Source organism: Pseudochaenichthys georgianus, chromosome 6, assembly GCF_902827115.2.
Source record: "Pseudochaenichthys georgianus chromosome 6, fPseGeo1.2, whole genome shotgun sequence".
Taxonomy (NCBI): domain Eukaryota; kingdom Metazoa; phylum Chordata; class Actinopteri; order Perciformes; family Channichthyidae; genus Pseudochaenichthys; species Pseudochaenichthys georgianus.
In genome coordinates this window covers 4028214-4053410 of record NC_047508.1, presented here as the reverse complement: position 1 = coordinate 4053410, position 25197 = coordinate 4028214, and the positions used below count along the sequence as shown (strand labels likewise).

Genomic DNA, 25197 nt, shown 5'->3' with positions numbered 1-25197 from the left:
GCTCTGCTCGCTGCCTGTTGATACCACGTGACTGCTTCAGGAAGCGAATCAGATGGATGAGTGCAGCGCAAGCCCCCAGGAAGTGCGCCGGAGTCTGATGAGAATATTCGTAGTGGCCAAACGGCGATACTACACTTCCTTTAGGTTGCTGGGCCCGGAAACACTTTTTCCCATTGACTTACATTGGGAAAGAGTGGTCTGTAACTCGTTGGATACTTTTTTTTAAACTGAATAAACTACCCAGTATGAACACTTGTATAGCCCTTATTAAAAACATTCGTTCCTCAAGTTGTAAAAATGTGCTAATAACGTTATTCTGAGAGTTATTTCCCTCTGCATTATGAACGCCCATCTAACCCACTGGACCGCGCTGCCCGGCACGTTCATGTGATGTGACGTGTTCAGCACTACATGCGTTTATCTTTACCATAGACTGTAGGTTGAGACCCTTCTCCCTTTTTTTCTAGTGTTGTTTTATTCTGAAAATACTTTACCGGAAGTTGTGCATTTTATCGTGCCCTACTTTCTACAGCCATGGGGAACATGTTAAGAGGTATCGGTGTGATATGAAGAGTCAGTGAGGGTCAGTATAGCTCTGTGTCCGGTAACATGTTGCTGGGCTTCAGACCAAGCCTCAGGCTGCTGTCTCCTCGACTTCAGCTCCTGCAGAGCCGCTGCGTCCAGTCAGAACACCCCGCCACAGTAAGTTGGCTGCAGAGACAGTATCCTGCTCAAATGAACGGTGACACAGCTAGAAAATAACTAAACGTATATGCATGGTGGACATAAATTAAGATACATATTCACATAGTGTTGTGTCGATCTCTTCAGAGAGGTCTTGGGATGATAAACTCTTATTATATTTTATAGTGACGTGACGTTTTGTAGCAGGCAGTGATATTTTGCACACACGTAACATAGTACATTTACTTAAGTGCTGTACTTTAGTACATGTTTAAGGTACTTGAACTTCACCTGTGTATAGTCAGCTACTTTATACTTCCACTCCACTACATTTATTCAACAGCTTGTAGTTACTAGTTACTTTTTAGATTTAGATTATTAGCTAATACAACTAATTATTGAAAGAACTATGATACATATTTATAGGTTAAGCCAGCAGCAGTATAACATAATTAATATTAGCTCTACCGTTACCAGCTGTGATAAACACATAACACATCAATAATCATAATCCAGTCATTCAATATACGATTTTGGAATGGGCCCATACCATAAGGACTCCTTTAATTGTTGGTACTTTAAGTATATTTTAATACAGATACTTTTGTAGTACTACTTAAGAAGATTTTGAATGCAGGACTTTTACTTGTAACAAATTATCTTTACAATGAAGTATTGCAACTTTAAAGTATCTGAGTACTTCTTCCCTGTTGTGTGCATGTGACGCTGCGATTTATTCACGTAATTTGGCTTCTGCTCCTGAGGATATATATCTTGTGATTGAACGCCACTGTGTTAATTGTTAAACTAATGTGTAGTTAGCTGGCAAGGGCCATGCTCTTGTGGTATTTGACCAATCATTTCGACTGAGGATACAGTTTATCCAGTAACTACAATAAATCATTTGTCTAAGGCAGCGGTCTGCAACCTTTTTGACCAAAAGAGCCATTTTGCTCCTTTTTCCAAAACATGTTTTTGTCTGGAGCCGCAAAACATATTTCATAGTTTTTTATTGTTATATCAGACAAAAACTACAGTTTTTTTGCATTTATTAGGCTATTTATTACATGATATAAAACTGTTAACCTCTAATAAGAAACAAAGAACTCTTATAAGGAGAATTAAAAATAATACACAGGCCTACTTTAAAATAAATTAAACACAGCACTTGGGGAGTCCTCTGCACATTTGAAGGGAAAAAAATATTATTAAAATGGGCCCACTTTGAAATAAATAAAACATATAGCTGCACCCTAAAAAGAGTTAAAGGTAGGGAGGTAAGAATGGAGAAACCAGCTCGAGTGCGCTAGAATTTGAAAGTACACAACCGGAAAAAATATGCCTCTTCCTTCAGACTTTCTTACAGAGTCCCTCCTCCAACACACTGTTCTTATTATACATCCATGCAACACACACGAACGCGCACATGACCAATGAGGGCATGAGATAAGTTTGTGCACAGATGGAAGGCTGACAGGCAGGTAGGCCATCCAGTTATTTCAGCCGGGCCGGCTCAGATGATTGGTCGTGCTTTTTACAGCGCTACGGCTTCCAGAGATTAATTTTTGTATGTATTTATTGTCAAAGCATTTAATATATTCATTGCTATCGGGACGTTACGAGCATTCCATGGAATATAACAAAAAGTGTTTTCTGAAATAAATTACATACCCCATTGAATTATGACTGAAGATCGTCAGCTGTCTTCCTCTCCCGTGTTGTTCCTCGATACGTAAAGGCTGCAGCACCGTTGACTACATATCAGACATACCGGTAAGCCAGCATCGTTTGCTGTGAAAGCAGATAACTCTGTCCACGCAGAATTAAATCCTGTGTTCCTCCGGTACTTTTCTTTGATTTATCCATAGTTCGCTCATCGAGCCGGGGGTCAGGTTATTCGCCTCCAAGAAAAGGCGCTCGCGCGGGACCGTAGCAGGATGTGACGCATATTTTAGTTGACCTAATTAAAACCGTTTTGTTTTTTATTTATGTGTCACAGTATCACCTCAAAATACAAGATACGAAACATTTTCAACCATCCAACAAAATATAAATAGTCCTACAAATACTTTTATTTTATTTCCTTCTTATTTTTGTCTAAGCTCAAGGGAGCTTAGACAACCCGTGGGCCGCGGGTTGCCGACCCCTGGTCTAAGGGAAACATTGCATTGGGCAGCAGACCAATTACATGTTTAGCTGTCCTGGCGGCAGACATACGTCTCTGGGCGGGCATTTGATTTACCACACAGCTATCAATCATCAAACCGTGGGGTCTTATTTCATTACGTGTTGATTTCTATCAACACGTAATGTTGTATCGATGTAGGCCTATATAGAGGTGTACTACAGCAAAAGTATTCTCCCTCGGGACTTCCTGCAACAACACCACGCCGTTATCTTGATTCAAAACCGTTTCTAGTCTTCGGTATTTCCAGACAAGTGGCTACTGAAACCAATCTTACTAACTGCTGTCTGTGCAATTAACACATTAATTGCGAGTTGGCGGACTTTATTTTGCTAACTTTAACATCATTTTTCATGGTGGGGCTTAAGCCATTTCTTGGTATGGCTGTAGCCTACCCCAGCCATACCCTGGCGCTGCCACTGAACAAAACAATTAAAATGTTGTATTCAGCCCTGATTAAAACACCGGGCCCAAATCCTGGATGGGCGGGCCCAGCGTCATGGGCGGGCCCCATGGGGTCTGGCTGTGCCCTTGTGGGTTGAAAACTACTGCAGCCTCTTCCTTGTGCTAGTTCCTCCTAAGGAAGATGGTAAAAGACCCCTTCTACTGGATATACTGTACTAGCCTGCAGGATGTATTCTCCAAAGCCTCTATGGTAGAAGACCTTGACCTCAGTGAGCGTTTGGGGTGAGCAGTTCCTCCTCCACAGGGGAAGTTTTCTTGTAGAGACGATTGGCTGCGTCAGAGGTTCCTAGGCATATCATTGTTTTGTGAAACTTGTTGACTTGCAGTGGCAGGTCATTCATAGAATTGTGGTGTTCATAACATTGTCCAGATATGTTTCCAAAAATCCAAAGATACAAATTAATGACTCAGGAACAGTAAACGGAAGAGCGTCTGGGGAGGGGTTTTTGCTTTTTACTTTTTACCATACTAAATGGTCTGATGGTCAGTGGATCGAGGGGCGGGGCGAAACTCACGGAAGTGATTTCAAAACAAAAGTACTCGTTTGCTTGGAACAGTGACAATATTATAAACAAGGTGAATTTAGCGATCAAAACGAAAACAGCCAAGACACACATTGAGCCCAGAAAATGGATGTTAATAAGGGCTGTACATATCATAAGCCTATGTCTAAAATGGACAACATTGTTAGGAGATGTAAACTATGCAGAGATTCTGCACTGCGGTCACTCAGCCGTCTCTCGAGTTTGTTTTTTCAAATCAGCTGCTCTTAATTTTTCCTGCTATATTTGACGAGTGATACAAATATTTTTTACCCCAAGTTCTTAAGGGAACTGACACTGTTGGACTCCGTTCTAGTTTGACTTCTACCAGAAAACAAAATGAAGTACTTTTATTGTGTACTTTATGAGTAATCCTCTGTCAGAGTCCATAATGCATGTTTTCTGCTATCTTTGATGAATGATACATACAATGTTACCATTAGTTCTTAATGAAATTGATACTGTTTGACTTTGTATGAGTTAGCCCAGTGTTTTTCAAAGTGGGGGCACCAACCCCCCGGGGGGCGCCAGGGAGGTCACGCAAAGTGGAAACAGGATTATTTTTTTTATTATTATTATTATTTTTTTTAGATGTTATTAATAACTGTATATCTACCAATCTATGTGTCCTTTGATGCCAATCTTTTAATATTTTTTGTTTTTGAATCACATGACCATCAATCCAATCGGAATCGAGCTGCCGCTACTGAGAGTGAAACTGAGTATCTGCTCAGCTTTTGGAGCAAGTGAGAGCTAGTGAATATTTCGCTCTGCAGCTGGATGAGAGCACGGATGTAGCAAATGTCGCAGAATTGCTTGCATACATCAGATTTATTTCAGAAGCAGTGGTTGCGTTAGACTTTTTCGTTGTCCGTCATTTTGACATAATTAGGGATGCACGATAATTATCGGTCCGATATTAGGAATTATGACGTCATCCCGATAAACCCAGTATTAATAGCCCCGATAATATACAATATATTTTTTGGGTAAAAAAAACAAAAAACCTCGGTGTGGGTGGATTGGGATGAGGGGCGCTTGTTTTTCACTCGGCTCCTCCCGTTTTGCCAGTACTGTGGTATTAGTGGTTTAGGAAGAGGGGAGCTCTTCACAAATCCAGCGCTCCCTAATACTTCGAACCTGATCAGTCACCTGAAACATCGCCATCGCTACGATGGTGTGTTAAAAGCGTACGAAGACAATAATACAATAGTGTGTGTGTGTGTGTGCGCGCGTTGGAGCTATGTGCAACTCAAGGCATATGCTCGAACCGGAGCTGCAATCATGTTGCGCACTATCCGCGCTGAGTGTGCTGACTTTTCATACAATGTCCCACTGTCTGGCTTCCTGCATAAAGTCAAGTGCTCGGCGCAGTTGTGGCGAAATGTCGCTCCTCTGTTTTCATTTAAACAGCTCCTTATATCCGTTAGCGCAGCTAGCTAGCACCAGATGCTAACAACAACAATGCACGTAAGGTCTCTCTCTCGCTCGCTCGGGCCACATTACACACACCCTCCCGGTCCTCCCGATGGCCAGTCGGTGCCTGCCGGTGAGCGTGGAAGTGTGGTCTGCCACAAGCGGGCGGCAGGAGCGGGGCTGTCTGCATCAGCTTGTAGATGGTATTTTAAAGTCGATGCGCTCTGAAACTACGGGGAGGCCAAGGAAAAAAAATACACATGCGTTAAACGCGTTAAAATAATTAGTGGCGTAAAAATGTTTGTATTATCGGTATCGGTCTTGAGAAGCAGGAAGTCATCGGTATCGGTTTCAAAAACCAATATCATGCATCCCTAGTCATAATCCATTATTACCCTTCATTTTATTTTTCATGTTTTAATGATGAGACATATTTAATATTTATGTTTGGGTACTAAGCAGCAAATGTTCATTCATTCCTTTTTTTTTATGATTCATATAGAACTTTTAAGGGCATGGAGAAAAAAAAAGATTAACAGTGACACCGACCATGCGGTCACTTTTCATGTCAAAATGAATATGAATGATTTATTTTTCCTTGCCACTTGCTTGTCCCTCTGCGGCTGGCTGAACGTTGTCAGTTTTAGTCGTACTGGCTTGTCCTTCATCCTCCACTGCATCAATCCCTCTTTTTTCACCTCGTTTATCCACACCATCACAATTACTGGGTTTATTAAAAAAGCTTCGGACACTCAGCTGCCGTGACATTTTGCGATTGCTAAAGCCGGTTAAACAACGAGGTAATCAACGAGGTCAAATACAAGACTAGACAATAGCTACTTAATATGCACACACTCGCCACAAACTGGACAGGGGTATGAATTACTAAATAATAGTTACAGTAGAGTATAGTAGATCGCTCTCAGTCTACCTGGCCACTAAGGATGTAATATAATGTGGGCCGCTGGTGGACATTTTGGCGCTGTTCCGAGTTGTGTTCTAATCTGCTTTCAGATTCTTCAGTCATTCTTGGAAAAATTCCATCATAGACGGAAAATATTCGGTTAACTACTACGGTTATACTCTGTTCAGAAGACAACTTTGTTGAGGAAATATTATTTTTGCAAAGCACTGGAAGGTAGGACCACATTGAAGAGACATTTTCCAAGTTTTAGATGAGTACATCATCTCAAATGGACTTGACTGGTCTCGTTGTGTGGGTGTGTGTTCAGATGGGGCAGTGGGGCTATGACAGGCAAAACAAGAGTGACAGCTTTGATCAGGCAGAAGGTCCCAAATGTAGGGGCAACACACTGCGTGCTCCATTGCGAGGCACTTTTACACATCATTTAAAAAAAAAATTGCAACAGGGGGGTCCCCGCCAGAGGATAATGCTATATGGGGGTCCTTGGCATGGCAATGTTTGGGAACCCCTGAGTTAGCCTACTACTTACAATACATTGAAGTACTTTTACTGTGTATTCTTTTAGTAATCCTCTGTCAAAGTCCCCTGCTGAGAACAAAATCAAGCCACTTCTGCTAAGTTTGATGAGGGAATTCTTTTTTGTTGCCATTAGTTCTTCGTGAGATTGATCCTGTTGGACTCAGTACTACTGAAACTACCCCCACAAGTACTATGAAGTAATTTTCCAGTAATCCTCTGTCAATGTCCCCTCCCGAGTACAAGAATGCATGTTTTCTTTTAATAAGCGTTATTATTGATATGATATTATTGGACATGAGAGGATACGGTAGACATATTATCAGCAATACTTCCAGTTAGTACTCCGGCAGCAGTATTTTTACCCCTTGGAAAGTCTTTAGAGACTGGTCTGGATAGCTGGTTACAAATATCCTTCAGCAAAGTAACACATCATGTTCAAATCAAATCATGTTTTATTTATATAGCACTTTTTAAAAACGATTTTTGGTCGAGCCAAAGTGCTGTACATGCAATAAAAACACTTTACTACAATAGCAAACAGTAGACAATAAATTACAACAGCAAATATAAAAATCAAACACAGGGAAATGTCAGGAGTCGTGCTCCGCTCTGACTAGAAGGCCAGAGAGAAGAAGTGAGTTTTTAGTGTAGATTTAAAAACCCCTAGGGTCTGGGCCGACCTCACATGGAGGGGCAGAGTGTTGCAGAGCCTAGGGCCAGCTGCTGCGAAGGCTCGGTGCCCTCGTGTTTTAAGCCTGGTCTTCGGCACTACCAGCAGCAGCTGGTCAGCCGACCTTAATGCACTGGCTGGGGTGTAGCGATGGAGGAGTTCTGCTATATAGTCCGGAGCCAGCCCATTTAGTGCTTTAAAAACAAATAAAAGGAGTTTAAAATCAATTTGGAACCGAATTGGAAGCCAGTACAATGAGGCCAGAATTGGGGTGATGTGGTCACGCTTTTTGTGGCCGGTCAGAAGACGCGCAGCTGCTTTCTGAACTAGCTGCAGGCGTCTAATTGACGCCTGGTCCATACCCATGTACAGAGCGTTCCAGTAATCCAGCCTTGTGGTTACAAAGGCATTAATAACCCTTTCTCGGTCTTTAAAAGATAAAAACGACAAAAGACGTATTTTAAAAAAGCAGGTCTTGACTACGGTGCTGACCTGATTATCAAATTTAAAAGCGCTATTGAAGGTCACTCCAAGGTTCATGACAGAGGGGAGGATGTTTGTATTGAGGGAGCCCAGAATATCAACCGGGGAGGCTGGAGGTCGGTGTCCAAAAAAGATGTCCTCAGTCTTGCTCTCGTTGAAGTTAAGGAAATATTGGCTCAGCCAGGATTTAATCTCTGTCAAGCAGTCCATCAACTGCTGTAGTGAGTTGACATTTTGATTGAGAGGCAGATAGATCTGTACATCATCAGCGTAACAATGGAAGGGGATGTTGTGTTTTGTGAGAATTAAACCTAGGGGCAGTATGTACAGTAAAAAAGGATGGGGCCCAGAATCGAGCCTTGGGGAACCCCACAGGTAAGGGGCTTTAGCAGAGGAGAAGGCACCTAGCTGCACTAAGAAGCTACGGTCTGTCAGGTAGGACCTGAACCATGCAAGGGCAGAGCCTGTGATGCCTGCGGACTGTTCAAGCTGTGACAACAGTATGCTATGGTCCACAGTGTCGAAGGCAGCAGTCAGGTCTAACAGCACCAGGACAGCTGGGCTACCTGAGTCGGCGGCTAGGAGCAGATCATTAAAAACTCTTAAAAGGGCTGTTTCAGTGCTGTGCCATGGGTTTGAAGCCAGACTGAAACTTTTCATGAATGCCATGCGTGGTTAAGAAAGACTGCAGCTGGACATAGTCTACTCGCTACAGGACTTTAGATAAAAAAGGTAGCTGTGAGATGGGCCTAACATTTGCAAGAATGGAGGGGTCGAGATTTTTCTTTTTAAGTAGTGGCTTGACCACGGCATGTTTGAAGGCAGCTGGGACACATCCTGAGCTAAGAGAGGTGTTTATTAGTAATAAAATGCTTGCTCCAACTGATTCAAAAACATGTCTAAGGAAGCGAGAGGGAATGCTGTCTGAGGTGCAGTTTGTCGGCCGCAGCTGCTTGACTACATCCGAGAGAGAGGAGAGGGATACAGGCTCAAAGTGGTCAAGGACAGCAGGGCACAGAAAAGGAGCAGGATATGGGCTAGCACTAGTGTGGGCTAGCCTAAGCGCAGATACTTTTTCAATAAAAAATGTAAGAAACTTATCACAGAGAGTAGTCGATGGCACAATTGAAGAAACATCACAGGGATTAATAATAGAGTTGAGGACATTAAAAAGAACCTGAGGTCTATGGCTGTTTTTGGAGATTAACAGAAATGTGCTCTGTTTTGGCTGCTTTGACTGCCGTCTGGTAGTCGGAAAGGCAAGCACGAAGGATTTCTAAGGAGACATGGAGTTTATCCTTTTTCCATTTTCTCTCTGCACGCCTGCAAGCGCCTCTGAGAGCACGAGTACAGTCATTGAGCCACGGCTCTGAGAGAACTTTGGTGCGTCTAAGTGTAAAAGGAGCAACGGAATCCAGTATTAGGGTACATGTCGAGTCAAACATGGAGATAAGCTCATCCGCACTAAGAGCAGAGTTCACCTCTAATTTACGGATCAGGGAAGCATTAAAAACATCAGAAAACTGTGAGGCAGTCAAGGGGTTAATCGAACGCAGACGACGCGCAGGGGCACGTGATTCGACTCCTGTGGAAGGGATCGGGGTTGTAAACAGAACCGGTAAATGGTCTGAGATATGCATTGCTGCACAGATTTCATCCACAGAGACAGACAGTCCAAACGATAATACTACATCTAAAGTGTCCTTTTTCGTGTGTTGGGCCAGCCACGGACTGAACGAGACCAAAATAATCAAGGAGATTAAAAAAGTCCCTAACCAGAGGTTTGGACTCGCAACACACATGTAGACCTGTCACGATAATCGATAAATTGACTTATCGTACGATAAATAAAAATGGACTCGATAACTTTTCTGAGCTCGATAAATTGCCGTTTACATAAGGATGTGACCAGAATTTTAGCTAGTAGCGCTGTGGCTGCCGGCCACGCGCGCTGTAAGGGGCGGGGCTGACACACAGCCAGGTCAGGACACTCCGCGTGCACGTGCAGCAGCGTAGCAGCCAAATAAATAATATAGCGACAAGCAGGTGACAACGTGTGACTTACTCGCGGGGAATTTAAAGTGAAATGGAATTGGTTACAAAACCTAACTACACATCTCGATTCTCCGGTGTGGCAGTATTTTGGATTCAAGCCAAATCAACGAGGCGAACCTATGGACTTGAATGAGCAGGGCGGTGTGTCACATTTGTTTAAAAAAGGTAGCGACAAAAGCAGGCAATACCACGCATTTTAAACTACACCTAAAACACAACCACCCCATTCCGTTTTCCCAGCTGGGAAGCAAACACAGCAGCTGGAGGTGGAGAGCCCCCACCTTCCTGACAGTTTACAATCAAAGATGCATTTGCCTGACGATGCAAACATGTTGGTGTTCCTTGCTCGAAAACTTTGAAAAACAGATTTGGATATGGCCTGTTGAGGCATCTGGGTCTTTGTATGGACAGTGGACTGTACACTTGACTGTTGTTTTAAGGAGGGTTTCTTTGCTTGTGAGACAATGTGTGCTCATATATATTTATTTTTATATATATATATATATATATAAATAGATAGATAGAGAGAGAGCTATGTGTTCCAGCCTGAGTCTATTTAATTTATTGTTTTGGTTGTGTGTGATTTAATTAATCTATTATAATTTAACAATAAATAAACAATTAAACAATTAATTTAGTTAACGTATAACTTGTGGGACGAGCAACTGGGGATATTCTATAACGGTAGGCAGATGTATCAGGGAAGTGGCCTTTGTCGAATAACCAGGAAATACACATTTCGATCGCTTCTTCTGTCGTTTACATAATTCCTTTGGTATATTTGGCTGGATAGGAACACTTTGATGCACATTCAGTACCAGTGTGTGAGGTTGTGGTTGCGATGCCGATATGCGGACCCGTACAGCGAGGACTACAAAAAGACACATGAGGTGACTGGGATGTGTTGGGGCAAAGCGTGGTCTGAAACCCACCTCGGCTCCGCGCGTCCTTTAATGAGCTAGTCAAATTTATAAAAGAAGGAATTCAAAGCACCAGATACAGGGTTAAACAATAATTTGTTTTAATGGTAATAGAACAATAGTACAATACAGAGCCCTCCGGGCTGAATTATACTACCGTGTGATATACGTACCACGACAGTCAGTCAGAAGACAGCCCCGATTATGAACATTGGGACAGCTTGAATACAAATTCTGTGGGAGGAGTTGTGTCGGTTGCGCCTCCTCAGCTATTTGTTATTGGCGATTTCACTTCTGGACGAGCCCTAGACCGTGAGCTGGTAGTTCTCCATTGGCCAGTTTCATTTCTGGGCGGAACCCTAGGCAATGAGTCAGCAGTTGTTGACTCTGTCTGATTCGCTCTCTCTCCTTACTGTGTGTGTGTGTGTGTGTGTGTGTGTGTGTGTGTGTGTGTGTGTGTGTGTGTGTGTGTGTGTGTGTGTGTGTGTGTGTGTGTGTGTGTGTGTGTGTGTGTGTGTGTGTGTGTGTGTGTGTGTGTGTGTGTGTGTGTGTGTGTGTGTGTGTGTGTGTGTGTGTGTGTGTGTGTGTGTGTGTGTGTGTGTGTGTGTGTGTGTGTGTGTGTGTGTGTGTGTGTGTGTGTGTGTGTATAGAGTGCTGCTGTGGGCAGCGTGCTCTCTGCTCTCAGGTCTATATGTGGAGAGGGTGGCGTCTCATTTGGTGCAGCTGTGAGAGAACAACACGGCAGGGACGAGTCGATACACAGGTCAGTCCCTGTCACACTCACATAATATCTAAAGGCAGTCATGTTTCAATACAACAAAATGTATAGCAAAAAGATAGTTGTGTTAGAATAAAAAAAGGTAAGAATACCAGTGGTTGATAGATACAGATATATACTCCATTACATTTCAGAGAAACTGTGTACGATTAACTCCATTTATCTGACTGCTGCAGATTGTACCTACATTTCAGAGTAAGCTAATGTTATATAAAATACAACAAATCGTTGAATATTTAGCCAGTGGTTTCCTCTTCTTGGCTTGTGACCCCTTATAAAATAGTTAAGTGGAGAGATATGGAGAATGTGTTTGTGTGCTACGGTGCAGATGCTGTCCTCCAGATGTGGTGGTGTTTCCTCGTTGTGTGGAGGAGGTCAGCGCCCTGGCCAAGGTCTGCCACAAGCACAACCTTCCCATCATCCCCTTTGGCACTGGAACCGGTCTGGAGGGAGGGGTTAGTGCAGTCAAGGTGAGAGAGAGAGGAAGACCCGTGTGTGTGTGTGTGTGTGTGTGTGTGTGTGTGTGTGTGTGTGTGTGTGTGTGTGTGTGTGTGTGTGTGTGTGTGTGTGTGTGTGTGTGTGTGTGTGTGTGTGTGTGTGTGTGTGTGTGTGTGTGTGTGTGTGTGTGTGTGTGTGTGTGTGTGTGTGTGTGTGTGTGTGTGTGTGTGTGTGTGTGTGTGTGTGTGTGTGTGTGTGTGTGTGTGTGACTGGTTACATGTGCATTCATTATTTGTAAATGGGAGCGGTAATACAAGTAAAATAGAGTGGTGCAGGAATGAGTCCTAAAACCTGGAAATGACTTAGCATTTTACAACTTCCGGTTCCCTGATCTGGACAATAGGTCAGTAAATGCTGCACTGGTGAATGTACGAAACTTCTAAGTGTCATCAAAACAACAGTTACTAAACAAATGGCTAAATGAGACCACTAAACCTCATCACACCGAACATTAGCCTTTATCTTAGCGGTGTTTACGTGAACCCATGTGACAGTCTTGTAGTTTGTTTATAGCATAATGTTAGCTTATTGCTGCAGTGTGTGCTAACAGGGCCCAGGAGGCCTACTCTGCTCTGACGGTGGCAAAGAGCAAGGTTTATCTGACTGTTAAGTCTGCTGTGTTGAAGGCATACGAGTTGGTCCCTGAGGCCTATCGACAGAGGTTCAGGTCCTGGGAGAAGTCTAGCAGACAGACCCATGTTGAGTTTGCCAGGGATCTGGTGACTTTTTTCAGTAGGTGGTGTAAATCCCGGAATGTTGAAACGTATACTGCATTATGTGAGTTGATGGTGTTGGAGCAATTTAAAAATTCTGTACCCAGCCACTGTCCGAAAGCTAAGGCTAAAAGGGGGAACTGTGTAGGCCAGTTTAACTGTGCTGCTTGTGCTGTGTCTGTGGTGCCGTTACCTGTCATCTCTCCCTGTCAGCGGATTAATGAGCCATGCGGGTGGAAGGAACCACAGTTTTCTGCATTTGTGTCAACCGGATACGTGTCATTGGTGGGAAGTGATATCAGCGTGCCGGTAAAGATTTTGAGAGACACTGCATCGTATGACTCATACATTCTGAGCTCTGTGTTACCGTTTTCGGACAAATCTAGAACTGGGGATTTTGTCCGTATGCGAGGTATGAGAATGCGTGTTGTGCCTGTTCCTCTGCATTCTGTTGTGCTTAACTCAGGTCTGGTGCAGGGTGAGGTCAACATGGGGGTCCGGCCTGTAATGCCGATTGGTGGTGTGGATGTTATCCTGGGTAACGGCCTGGCCGTGTGTGGGCTGAGGGTCCACCGCCTACCATGCAGTCATCTTCACCCACTGTGACTGTTAACGCAGAGGAGAATGTTAAGTGCTCTCCTGGAGTGGTTGTGGCTTGCTCTGTGACCCGGGCTGTGAGCCGTGCACAGGGGGAGTCTGGGCAGGGGGAAGAGGTCAGTGAGATTTATTCCTGACTGGTTGTTGTCTGTATCCCGTAGTGAGTTGGTGGTAGAGCAGAAAGCGGATGTTTCCCTCAATCCGTTTTTTGAGGTGGTTCTCTCCACCGAGGTTGGTAATGGTGTCACCAGGGGTTGTCAGCTGCAAGGGGGATTGCTGGTCAGGAAGTGGTGGTCACGTGGGAAAGGCTTCATTGGTGAGGCAGTGTATCAGATTGTGGTTCCTGTCAGTTTCGGGAGGAGGTCCTCAGGAAAGCTCATGGACAGTCGGGACATCGGGGGGTGCGTAAAACATGTGGTTACATTTTGCGGTATGTCTCGGCACGTTAAAACATGTCAGACAGGTAAGCCAATTCGGCAGCGACCTGGAGGGCAAGTCTTTGGTTTGTTACCAAGGGCTAGTTTGCGGTTTATGGAAGGACATTCCGTGCTGGGTCAAGGGACTGACCAGAGTGGTTTTCTGTCCACGGGAAAATATCGGAGAAGAGCTCCTAGCTATTTAGATGGTTAACGGTGTTCTTAGGAGAACTCCTTTCTTATGGGGGAGGGAGTGTGACGACCCCTCCACACCACATGGGGTGCCGTCTGTTTGTGGTTTGTGGGTGTTCGCAGGTTCAGGTGCTGATGATCCGCACCTGTGGGCGGACGCCTACCTGATAAGCTACACCTGATGAAGCGGGATAAAGGAGGAGCCCAGCTGGTTGCGTCGCTCTCACTCCTCTGGGCACTTTCCCTACGCCAGTTTCAGAGACTTGATGCTGATGTCCATTTAGTTTGTTGTGTTTAAACTAGGGCTGTCAAGTTAACGTGTTAATAACGCGTTAACGCAAAAAAAAATTAACGCCACTAAATATTTTAACGCATGTGTATTTCTTTTCTCGGCCGCCCCGTAGTTTCAGAGCGCATCGAGTTTAAAATACCATCAACACGCTGATGCTGACAGCCCCGCTCCTGCCGCCCGCTTGTGGCAGACCACACTTCCACGCTCACCGGCAGGCACCGACTGGCCATCGGGAGGACCGGGAGGGGGTGTGTGTGTGTGGCCCGAGCGAGCGAGAGAGAGACCTTACGTGCATTGTTGTTGTTAGCATCTGGTGCTAGCTAGCTGCGCTAACAGATATAATGATCTGTATGAAAACAGAGGAGCGCTCTATCCACACGTCTCGCCTCCCTGCTTTATGTTACAGCCCACGAGCCGGGTTGTAACACTTCTATCGATAGCATTTACACTTCAAAAATCATAAAGTAGTGTAAGTATTATAAATGTTTGTTTGCAAAAGATCTTATTTTCTAACTGGAGTAGAATAGTAAAGGCAGTCACATTGGGTCTTCTTCCTTCCCTCAGGGTGGCGTGTGTTTCAGTCTGAGGAACATGGACCAGGTTCTGGACCTCCACCCAGAGGACTTTGATGTGACGGTGGAGCCCGGTGTGACCCGGAAGGCCCTCAACTCCTACCTGAGAGACACCGGCCTGTGGTTTCCTGTTGGTCAGTCACACTCATGGGCGCGGGAAGGGTGGTGCTGAGGGCGCTGCAGCGCCCCCTAGCGGCGGGCAGGGGGTGCGGAGCTCCCCTGTCTGAATTATTATTTGACGGTTATTGCTGCTCCCGCTGTGCATAATCTTTGTAATATGTAGCCAATACATTCCACATTGTTGGCTACAATTCTGTAGCCCCGGACAATTCTACCTCAATAATATAATACATTAACCGTGCTGTACGTGAACCTCATCAGAGCGTTGCATGGACATAAAAGTGTGCTTGTATCATTCAAGCTCGGCTCTGTGTGTGTGTGTGTGTGTGTGTGTGTGTGTGTGTGTGTGTGTGTGTGTGTGTGTGTGTGTGTGTGTGTGTGTGTGTGTGTGTGTGTGTGTGTGTGTGTGTGTGTGTGTGTGTGTGTGTGTGTGTGTGTGTGTGTGTGTGTGTGTGTGTGTGTGTGTGTGTGTGTTGACAGCAGCAGGGACCGTGTTGTTAGCATCTGGTTAGCTAGCTGCACTAACGGACACAAGGAGCTGTTGGTTCCACAACAAGCTGGAGGAGAGCTCTCCTCAGACTGAGAGGCTCAGGTGAGCTGAAGGCCTCTCTGAGTGTTTAGATAGTTCACTTTAATCTAAGTTATCTCAGTGGGTCTCAAACGGTTTGGTCACAAATTATTCAAAATATATTTCCGCAGCACACCTTCATATGATCACTATAGTTATAAAAAAAATAAGAGAATAAAGGAAAAACAGTTATGAAATACTATATGGCAGTAAAACAAGAATACAGTTTGAAAGCGGAGTGATTTGTAAAATATCCATAAAGAAAAAGTAAATCTGTTTACAGTTCTGTTTCATCTGGGTGTTGAGAGATGGATCCATAGATCTCTTAATGTTGCTCTCAAAGTGCACCAGATTGATGCTTTTAACTTCAATATTTAACAAAAATCTTCCCGGGGGAGCATCCCCCCGGACCCCCCTAGATGAGGCGAGGTCCGCTCCCCACTCGTAAAAAATAGCACTTTACCCCTGGCTATATGCCGTGAGCTGATTATCGAGCCTTCATTGTAACAGTCGCGGGTGTACTGTGTGTTTGCGTGTGGGGAGTGCTTTTGTGCGTGCTCTATAGTGCCCGTAATAGTGTTCACTGGAGTCCAGCACCGCAGCACCCCCACTCAAAATACCTTCCCGCGCCTCTGGTCACACTCAGATCTTTTCTTTTGGTTCAGTGAGTGGAACACAGGCCTGATCACACCAGCATTTGAAATGTCATGGCTAGTTATATAAAATCAAACGGTATAGTAGTATGGAGAGCTAAATCTGCACTGATGTTCTGTAAAGCCCCGAAACACAAATCCCTCCGCTGTAGTGACAGGACTTTAGATTTGAATCAAATTCCCACATGTCCCTGGATTCAGAAGTAGCCAAAAGGTCTGTGTGGAAAAGATAAAACCATTTTTACAATTAGTTTCCTGCTGACATTAAAGTAGTTTTAATGTACACGTCCAGCAGGGGGTGATATTGAGAAAGAAATCTCGAGCCCAAAGTGTGTTCCAACTTTATAAAAAACATGGATAGGATAGGTGGGAAAAAGACTACACTTCTAAAACAGTTCACGTTTTAAAATGTAGGTCAAGCGTCTAGAGATGTGTGACAGGATTATAGCTGGTTTCAATGTTCTGTTAAAAAACACCACTAATGTTCCTTTATGTCCTCAGACCCCGGGGCCGATGCCTCTCTGTGTGGCATGGCGGCCACCAGTGCGTCCGGTACCAACGCAGTGCGTTATGGAACCATGAGGGAGAACGTTCTGAACCTGGAGGTGGTGCTGGCTGATGGGACGGTCCTACACACGGCTGGGAGGGGCCGGCGCCCCAGGTGCACCTCACAGATTTTCACCCACAAATATGCAACATAGCCCAGTGCATCTTAAACAGTCTTACCCTTCTTTTCTGTCTGTGTTATTGTTCAGGAAGACAGCCGCCGGGTACAACCTGACCAACCTGTTGGTTGGGTCGGAGGGCACCCTGGGGATCATCACCAAGGCAACCCTGCGCCTGTACGGCATCCCAGAGACCATGGTGTCGGCCGTGTGCTCCTTCCCCTCGGTGCAGGCCGCTGTGGACAGCACGGTGCAGATCCTCCAGGCGGGGGTGCCCATCGCCCGCATCGGTGAGGAGGGAGCCCCTCATCCACACTCAAGAGACCCGTCCACATAAGCAATGTGATGTTTGCAGAAAATAAGATCTGTGGAAAACACACTTTTATAATACCTACAAATGTGAAAATCTCCACATATTAACACCACTGTTATGATCGTTTAGGCATTTAAGCAATCTCCAGAATTAAAATCATTATACTATTAAATAACTACCTCATGGTCACATGACTTCAGGTTTAGTTGCTATAAGCAGTATAGAGTGAGGCAGTGATGATGTGGGCAACCTTGAAGTTAGCGTCCCCAGGGCTCCCTCCACAAAAAGCAACGGGATCTTTCCATTGGATTTCAAAATATTGCAGAAACTAAGCTCTGTGGCAAACACACGTTTATAATACATTAACACCACTTTATGACTTTTCAGTGGCAGATGTACAAATCAACATTAGGCTATAAAGGAACCACATCACGGTCACATGACCTCACATCACCACCGCTAAGCTAAAGGCGGCTAATGTTAAGCGTAATGATAATTAGCAGTCTCATTTAAGAGTGACATACTGTGACACGTTGTAAGTGAGAGATTTGATCTGTGATGTTATCAAATTTGATACCTCTCAGAAATAAATCAGAAACATTTCAGAAATGTTTTTTTTTTTAAATGTATTTTCTCAGAAACTAAATGGTGTACTTTTCCTCCACTACATGTATTTAATCCCTTTAGTTACTTCACAGATGTGGATGAATGATGTGAAATATAATCAAGTGTTGAATCAGACTTTAGTTCCACCTGGAGTAAATCCACCAGCTGCCCTGCAGTCTACAAAGTACTTCAGACTAGCTGCACCTTCACCAGCTTTGAGAACACTTTCATGATCAATCATTATAAAACATATATATATATTATTCTGAAATGGACCAATCTGCACAACGACTACTTTTACTGTCGCTGCTATAAGTATATTTTGATGATAATACTTTTCTACTTTTACTTGAGGAACATTTTGAATGCAGGACTTTTACTGGAACAGAGTATTCCTACACTCTGGTACTTTTACTCAAGTACAAGATCTGAGTACTTGTACTTGTGAGTACAGACACAGTAAAATGCAATGTAATAAACTCTCATTGGGATGGTTGGATATTTTGAGTGTGATAAAGACAACGAGATTGTCGAGGAGCTATGACTAAATAGTTTGGGCAAGTTTTCAGTTTATTTCTTCAATAATCTCCTCTTTCCTCACAGCCTGTGGCAGGACTGAAGATCTGTGTAATACAAATAAACTGTAGGGGACGCATATAAAACACTGAAGGCTCAGATATGTGTGAAGTGTCAGCCATGTTAATGTATCCCTCCTGCAATAAGCTGTTATCCAGCAGCCATTAAGAGATGAAGAGAGAGTGGACATGTGTGGGAGAACTGCTTTTAAAGAAGGCAAAGATTCAACTTTATTGAGCCCGCTCTGAGAAGCGTCCTGCATCACGATAATAGAATACACGTGTGAGAAATTAAATCAATATACATTATTGGAATTTGAAAAATGTGCCTTTACCCATTAGTAACGTTTACAGATGTCAGAGGAATGACCTGGTTAGATGCATCACACTGACACGTGTGTGTGTGTGTGTGTGTGTGTGTGTGTGTGTGTGTGTGTGTGTGTGTGTGTGTGTGTGTGTGTGTGTGTGTGTGTGTGTGTGTGTGTGTGTGTGTGTGTGTGTGTGTGTGTGTGTGTGTGTGTGTGTGTGTGTGTGTGTGTGTGTGTGTGTGTGTGTGTGTGTGTGTGTGTGTGTGTGTGTGTGTGGTGTGTGTGTGTGTGTGTGTGTGTGTGTGTGTGTGTGTGTGTGTGTGTGTGTGTGTGTGTGTGTGTGTAGAGTTCCTGGACGATGTGATGATGGATGCCTGTAACAGGTTCAGCTCTCTGTCCTACGCTGTGAGCCCCACCCTCTTCCTGGAGTTCCACGGCTCGGAGCGAAGCCTGGAGGAACAGGTGCTCACCGCTGGTGTGTGAGGGTACACACACACACACACACACACACACCCACGCACCGGCAAGAAGTCATACATGACTGCTCTTGGACAGAAACCTACATTTTAATACAATTGACCTCTTCAGTACATTCATTATGAATATTAATGAAATTAGGAATGTTTACTTGTAAATAAGTAACGTTAACAGAATTATGAAATATCTAGGTGTGATCTTGTAATGCATCACACAGACAGGATGCTCGAGTCATGCAGCATGGAGAAAATAAACATTGATTTTAGCTGCTGATCTGTTACCACAATATTCGTTTATTGCTTTTTAAATTATTTCATGAAAATGTGGTGGTAGATATTTGGGTTCCCCAGTCGGGGGGGATGTCCCAATATTATATAGTTACCAGCAGTACTATGGAAATTGAACAGTTCTCTATCATTTACTGTAATAAAAAACCATCCTTTATTACTGCTAGGTTACGTTTTCTTGTTTAGGGTCAACATCATTTCAAACTAAATCTGAACAAAGTCTCCTGCCAAAAAACTACATTTGAACACTTTCTCAACAGCCATTGGACAAAAGCAAAGTTTCAACTTTCTGAGCGACTGTCAATCAAATACGGGACATTGTCTCAATTTGTGAGACACGGGAAAAATGATAAAAATGCTGTGCAGTCCCGCACAAAGCTGGACACCTGGTCACCCTGTGTCCAAGTTTCCTGAGGCGAGATGCTCAACCCCCCGAATGACTCCCCCAGTGTGTGTTAGTGGATTTTGGATAGAAGTGTCAGCCAAATAACATATGAGACTTTTTTGCAGTTTAAAAAAATTAAATATTGCGTGTGTATTTGTGTGTGTGTTTCTACAGAGGACATCACTCAGAGTAACGGTGGATCAGATTTCCAGTGGGCTCGAGATGCAGGATCACGGGAGCGGCTGTGGAAGGCTCGCCATGATGCCTGGTACGCTGCTCTGGCCCTGAGGCCCGGGTGCAAGGTGAGGAGGCCTCTGCCACTTCAAGGTTTCATATGTAACATTTCCTCATGGCAATGTCCAAAGAACAGGCACATGCTATTTACTCTCTTGAGTTATGTACCTCCACTATCCCAAATGTTTTCAACCATTTACAAACAATAAGAAATCTGTAATTCTAATCAAGGTCATGGTGCGTTTCATCTGTTATGGGGTCGTATTCCCTTTGAACATACGTCTGCACCAGAAGCTGTCATAACGTGTGTGTGTGTGTGTGTGTGTGTGTGTGTGTGTGTGTGTGTGTGTGTGTGTGTGTGTGTGTGTGTGTGTGTGTGTGTGTGTGTGTGTGTGTGTGTGTGTGTGTGTGTGTGTGTGTGTGTGTGTGTGTGTGTGTGTGTGTGTGTGTGTGTGTGTGTGTGTGTGTGTGTGTGTGTGTGTGTGTGTGTGCTACAGGCTTACGCTACAGATGTGTGTGTCCCTCTGTCTCGCCTGCCTCAGATCATCGTGGAGACGAAGCAGGACCTGATGGAGAACAGACTGACAGGTGAGCTGCAGGAACACACATACCTGTGTCTACACCAAGTACACTTAGTGTATATGTCAACAATATCATTGTTAACCTCTGAAAGTATTGTAATGATAACAATCCATGCATTTACATTAACTGCAGAAGCCTCACAGATATTACATTTCACTCACATGACTGTTGAGTACAAATAAATCACTGCTCCTGATTATAATTAAATTATGATTTACATTTGATAGTGTTCTTAATGATCTGAACGAATGCTTTATCTAACACTTGGTTATACACCTTCAAAATTACTTTTAGATAAAGTGTTAATAAAACATAACGCTATGTGTTGCTGGTGCCATTTTAATACATATATTCAAGTAAGTTAAAGGTCCCATGTCACGGCCATTTCGACTGATCATAATTCCATTGTGAGGTCGACTAGAATAGATTCACATTGTTCAATGTTCCAAACTCACATTGGTTTCTCACAGCATCTCTGTATAGTCTGTGTGTTCACTCTGTCCTGGGGTCTGGGGTCTGGGGTCTGGGCGCCGTGTTGGCGGGACGTTGCGGGGCTCGCTGCTCCGCCCGTTGTTGTGTAATAGAAGCTTCGAATGAACAACCAATCAAAATCTTGTCCAAACTGAATTGAACAGTTTCCAACAAGAACGGTGGAAGACAGAGAAAATGCACTCAACATGCTCGCATTCAATTTCCATATCAAAAACAGGAAGCTGTCAGAGCAGGACACATACTTGCACGTCAACATAAAAGCATTTCCTGTGAAACATTTGACCCTTAACTTCTATCAAGAAGAAAATAAACATGTTTCTACTGCCTTAAATAAAATAAGTTACAACACCCTTTGAGGCTCGAGGAGCGGACAGTGTGAGCTGGATTACTGGTGTCGTTTCCTGGTTGCTGCGTGTAGTCTGCGAGACAGCAAGTGTGTGTGTGCGGAGTGTGTGTGTGTGGAGCCGCGGCTGAGAAAAGATAAGGCTGAGTGAGTGTGTGTGAGAGGAGCTCCACGGATTGGTCCATTTGGGTATGGGCATGTCACTGTACCCAGGAAGCAAACAATGGAAAAAGAGAAATGTCCAACGAGGCGTTCTGGGGCAGCAGACAGATCTTCTCTGTGTTAGAGTTGTACTCGCTACAGGGTGTACTTTGAGGGTTTGTGACTCTGCAGACCGTCTACATGCAGAACAAGCTTCATAACAACAAGGGGACGGGTCAGAACCATAGAAGCATGACATGGGACCTTTAATTATATTCAAAATCAAGCATCGACCTTATGTTGACCATTTGATGTGGGAATGAAATAGGTGTGGCCAAAAATGAGAAATACAGTATACTTGATGTTGACCTGGCAGTGTGGCAGCAGTTTAACAAAGATAGGAATACATATATATCCAGTTGGTAATACATGTATAATATAGATATATACTATATACTGTTTACTAATATGTACTTTATTCATTTTCATATTTATCTCAGCATTCATTTATTTATTCTTTTTCAATATAATCATGAATTTATTTCAGGATTCATTCCTTTTTGTATTTATTTTCAACTTACTGTATATTTATTCTTAAATGTATTTAATTACTGTATTATTTATTCCCATATGTATTCTGTTATTGTGTTCATACTTCCATAGTTAATGGCTAGACAAAGGGCCCCGCCCCGACCTGTCTTCAAGCTTCATGAACCATCAGGATCTGAAAGTGTTGAATTAACAAAGAGGATGTTATATTGCTGATTTGACATTACAATGAAAAAGTCTTAATGCACTTCCAACAGGAAGCTGACCTCACACACAGTAGATGAAGTGAGGACAGATGTGATTCAGTCAGAGTAATGAGTGCTGTCTTCAGGTCCGATAGCAGGTCATGTGGGTGACGGTAACTTCCACTGCCTCATGGTGGTGGAGCCCAGCGACCCCGAGGAGCTGCACAGGGTCCACCTGTTCACCGAGAGGCTGGCCAGGTACATCAACGCAGAACTGAACCGAACCACTGATCATCAAAGGATGAATCTGTTGTTCCAGGGTCGTTAAAGGACCCTGCCATTTGTCTGCTGGTCCACATGATCATCAGTATGCACCTTTTAATTAGCTAGTCTTTATTCATGTCATGCTTAACATTCGGCCCTTTCCGCATGGGAATAACAAGACAGTGCTGCAATACTAAACAGCAACATGATGAGTATCGCTTTCAGTAACACATGTAGAAAACCTTAAGAGAAAACTCAGTTAAAGCTTGTATTTACTTTGATATGCTTTCAAATAACACAATTTGTATTTATTTTTTCAAATCTTGTTTTTTATTCTGCTGAAACCTGAAACCTTACTGATGTGTTTAGTTGTATACATGTGTTGTATCATCGGTATCTAAACTCTGTGTGTGTGTGTGTGTGTGTGTGTGTGTGTGTGTGTGTGTGTGTGTGTGTGTGTGTGTGTGTGTGTGTGTGTGTGTGTGTGTGTGTGTGTGTGTGTGTGTGTGTGTGTGTGTGTGTGTGTGTGTGTGTGTGTGTGTGTGTGTGTGTGTGTGTGTGTGTGTGTGTGTGTTCCCCCAGACGGGCCCTGGCCCTGGACGGGACCTGCACAGGGGAGCACGGGGTGGGCCTGGGTAAGAGAGCACTGCTGTGTGAGGAGGTGGGCCCAGAGGCTGTGAAGGTCATGCAGCGCATCAAGGACAGCCTGGACCCCAAGAACCTGATGAACCCTGGGAAGATTCTGCAGTGATGGAGTCTGAGGGAAAGAGAGAAACACAAAGAATCTCGGCTACTGACTAAATCAATCAATGATTTGTTCTCAAATATATTTTTGATGATTCTAATTATTTAAAAATCGTATTGCTTCTGCAAAGAAAAAGTGTTTTCTATTTCGTAGCGACGGCTGAACTGCGGCAACAACAACAACGTCATTTAAAATGACGGCAGCACTTATGGAGGTTTTCTGTAACTGTCCAAGTCTGTTCACAGTTTATTTTCCATGAACCAGTCTTTAAACACTGACAGAGCCCATAATGTGTTCCTGTTAATGTTTACTTCCTGTCTGTCGTCTTCTGCTGTTCCCGTTAGTGTTTACTTCCTGTCTGTCTTCTTCTGCTGTTCCCGTTAGTGCTTACTATCTGTCTGTCTTCTTCTGCCGTTCCCGTTAGTGCTTACTATCTGTCTTCTTCTGCTGTTCCCGTTAGTGTTTACTTCCTGCCTGTCTTCTTCTGCTGTTCCCGTTAGTGCTTACTATCTGTCTGTCTTCTTCTGCCGTTCCCGTTAGTGCTTACTATCTGTCTGTCTTCTTCTGCCGTTCCCGTTAGTGCTTACTATCTGTCTGTCTTCTTCTGCTGTTCCCGTTAGTGTTTACTTCCTGTCTGTCTTCGTTTGCTGTTCCCTTTAGTGTTTGCTTCCTGTCTGTCTTCTTCTGCTGATTTCTCTCACATCCAGTGCTCTTAACGTCTTTCTTTCTCTTGTTTTATTGTTGTCGTTTTCTTTTCCTTACTGGTGAGAGTGTAGCCATCTTGAATCCAACAATGATTCCATGGTGTTTCGGATGGAACTCGTTTTTTTGGCCAGCACTGACGTTAAAATGACAGGACTTTTTTCTGCAGATTGATGCATCTGCACATTATCCCTTTATCAGAGCGTCCTTCTAGCAACAGTCTGTTATCCTTAGCAATGGTTTGCTATCAATACAAAGAGCAGACCACAGAATGTTCAAATAGCAAATAGGCCAATAAGAATTGAGTATTCAGCTACAGTAAGCAAGTCATTCACCTTGGGGCCTTTATGACCTGTCATAGCAAGAAAAGCCCGGCTGTTTCTAAGAACACTAACAACATGTTCAGTGTAGTGACATGTTCAGTGTAGTGACATGTTCAGTGTAGTGACATGTTCAGTGTAGTGACATGCGTCAGCGACAAGAAACTGAAATCAAAGCGGCCATCTTCATTTCATTATTTACTTCTGTACATTCACTTTAAAAAGGAAAATCAACATTTGTTCTATGAATTCAAGTCAATCAAGAATGTTTTTAATTAAAAATAGTGGGAGTCCATTGCTGTACTCTCTATGTGGGTTTTTCATGTTAATATTATAAAGCTGTATTTGAATGATTTGCATAATTGCCTGCTAATAAAAAGCCTATTCCCACTTTATTACCAAACAGTACGACGAAATAAACCACCAGTTACTGAATCCTTTGAATCTGTCCTCACTTTGTTCCTGCATATCGTGATCAGTCTTGTTTGATATTTAGCAAAGATGCTAGTATTTGCTTCTCCTCTCTGTTGTATATTATTGTACGCATGCTATTAGCTGGTTCCCCTTTTTCCAGTGGGCCAAAGAATGATGCTAGGTAAGCTAAGCTAACCGTCTCCTGGCTCCAACTATCAGACTGGTATCGTCTCACCCAGCGCCATATAGATAGAAGAGTTACGACAACGGAAGTCCACAAACGGTTATCGTCACGTGGTTCATGTAGACGAGGATCGTTCCCCGGAAGTTCATGGCGGGCAATGTGA

At 43.7% G+C, this 25197-nt stretch overlaps 1 protein-coding gene across 3 annotated transcripts; it reads left to right on the top strand.

Annotated features, from left to right (window-relative positions):
* Positions 1-509: 509 nt before the first annotated feature.
* ldhd (lactate dehydrogenase D) lies at positions 510-24871 on the top strand. Of its 3 annotated transcripts, none has more exons than XM_034085906.2 (11): positions 510-702; positions 11515-11627; positions 11971-12112; positions 14915-15056; positions 16765-16924; positions 17019-17218; positions 19077-19205; positions 20054-20181; positions 20656-20701; positions 22552-22663; positions 23252-24871. In XM_034085906.2, the coding sequence occupies exons 1-11, from the start codon at positions 610-612 to the stop codon at positions 23418-23420; spliced, it is 1434 nt and encodes a 477-aa protein (XP_033941797.1). In that variant the 5' UTR covers positions 510-609; the 3' UTR covers positions 23421-24871. The 3 variants fall into 3 exon arrangements, with proteins under 3 accessions (XP_033941797.1, XP_033941796.1, XP_033941798.1); XM_034085905.2 differs by having other exon boundaries at positions 20611-20701; XM_034085907.2 differs by lacking the exons at positions 11515-11627; positions 11971-12112 and having other exon boundaries at positions 20611-20701.
* The last annotated feature ends 326 nt before the right edge of the window (positions 24872-25197 follow it).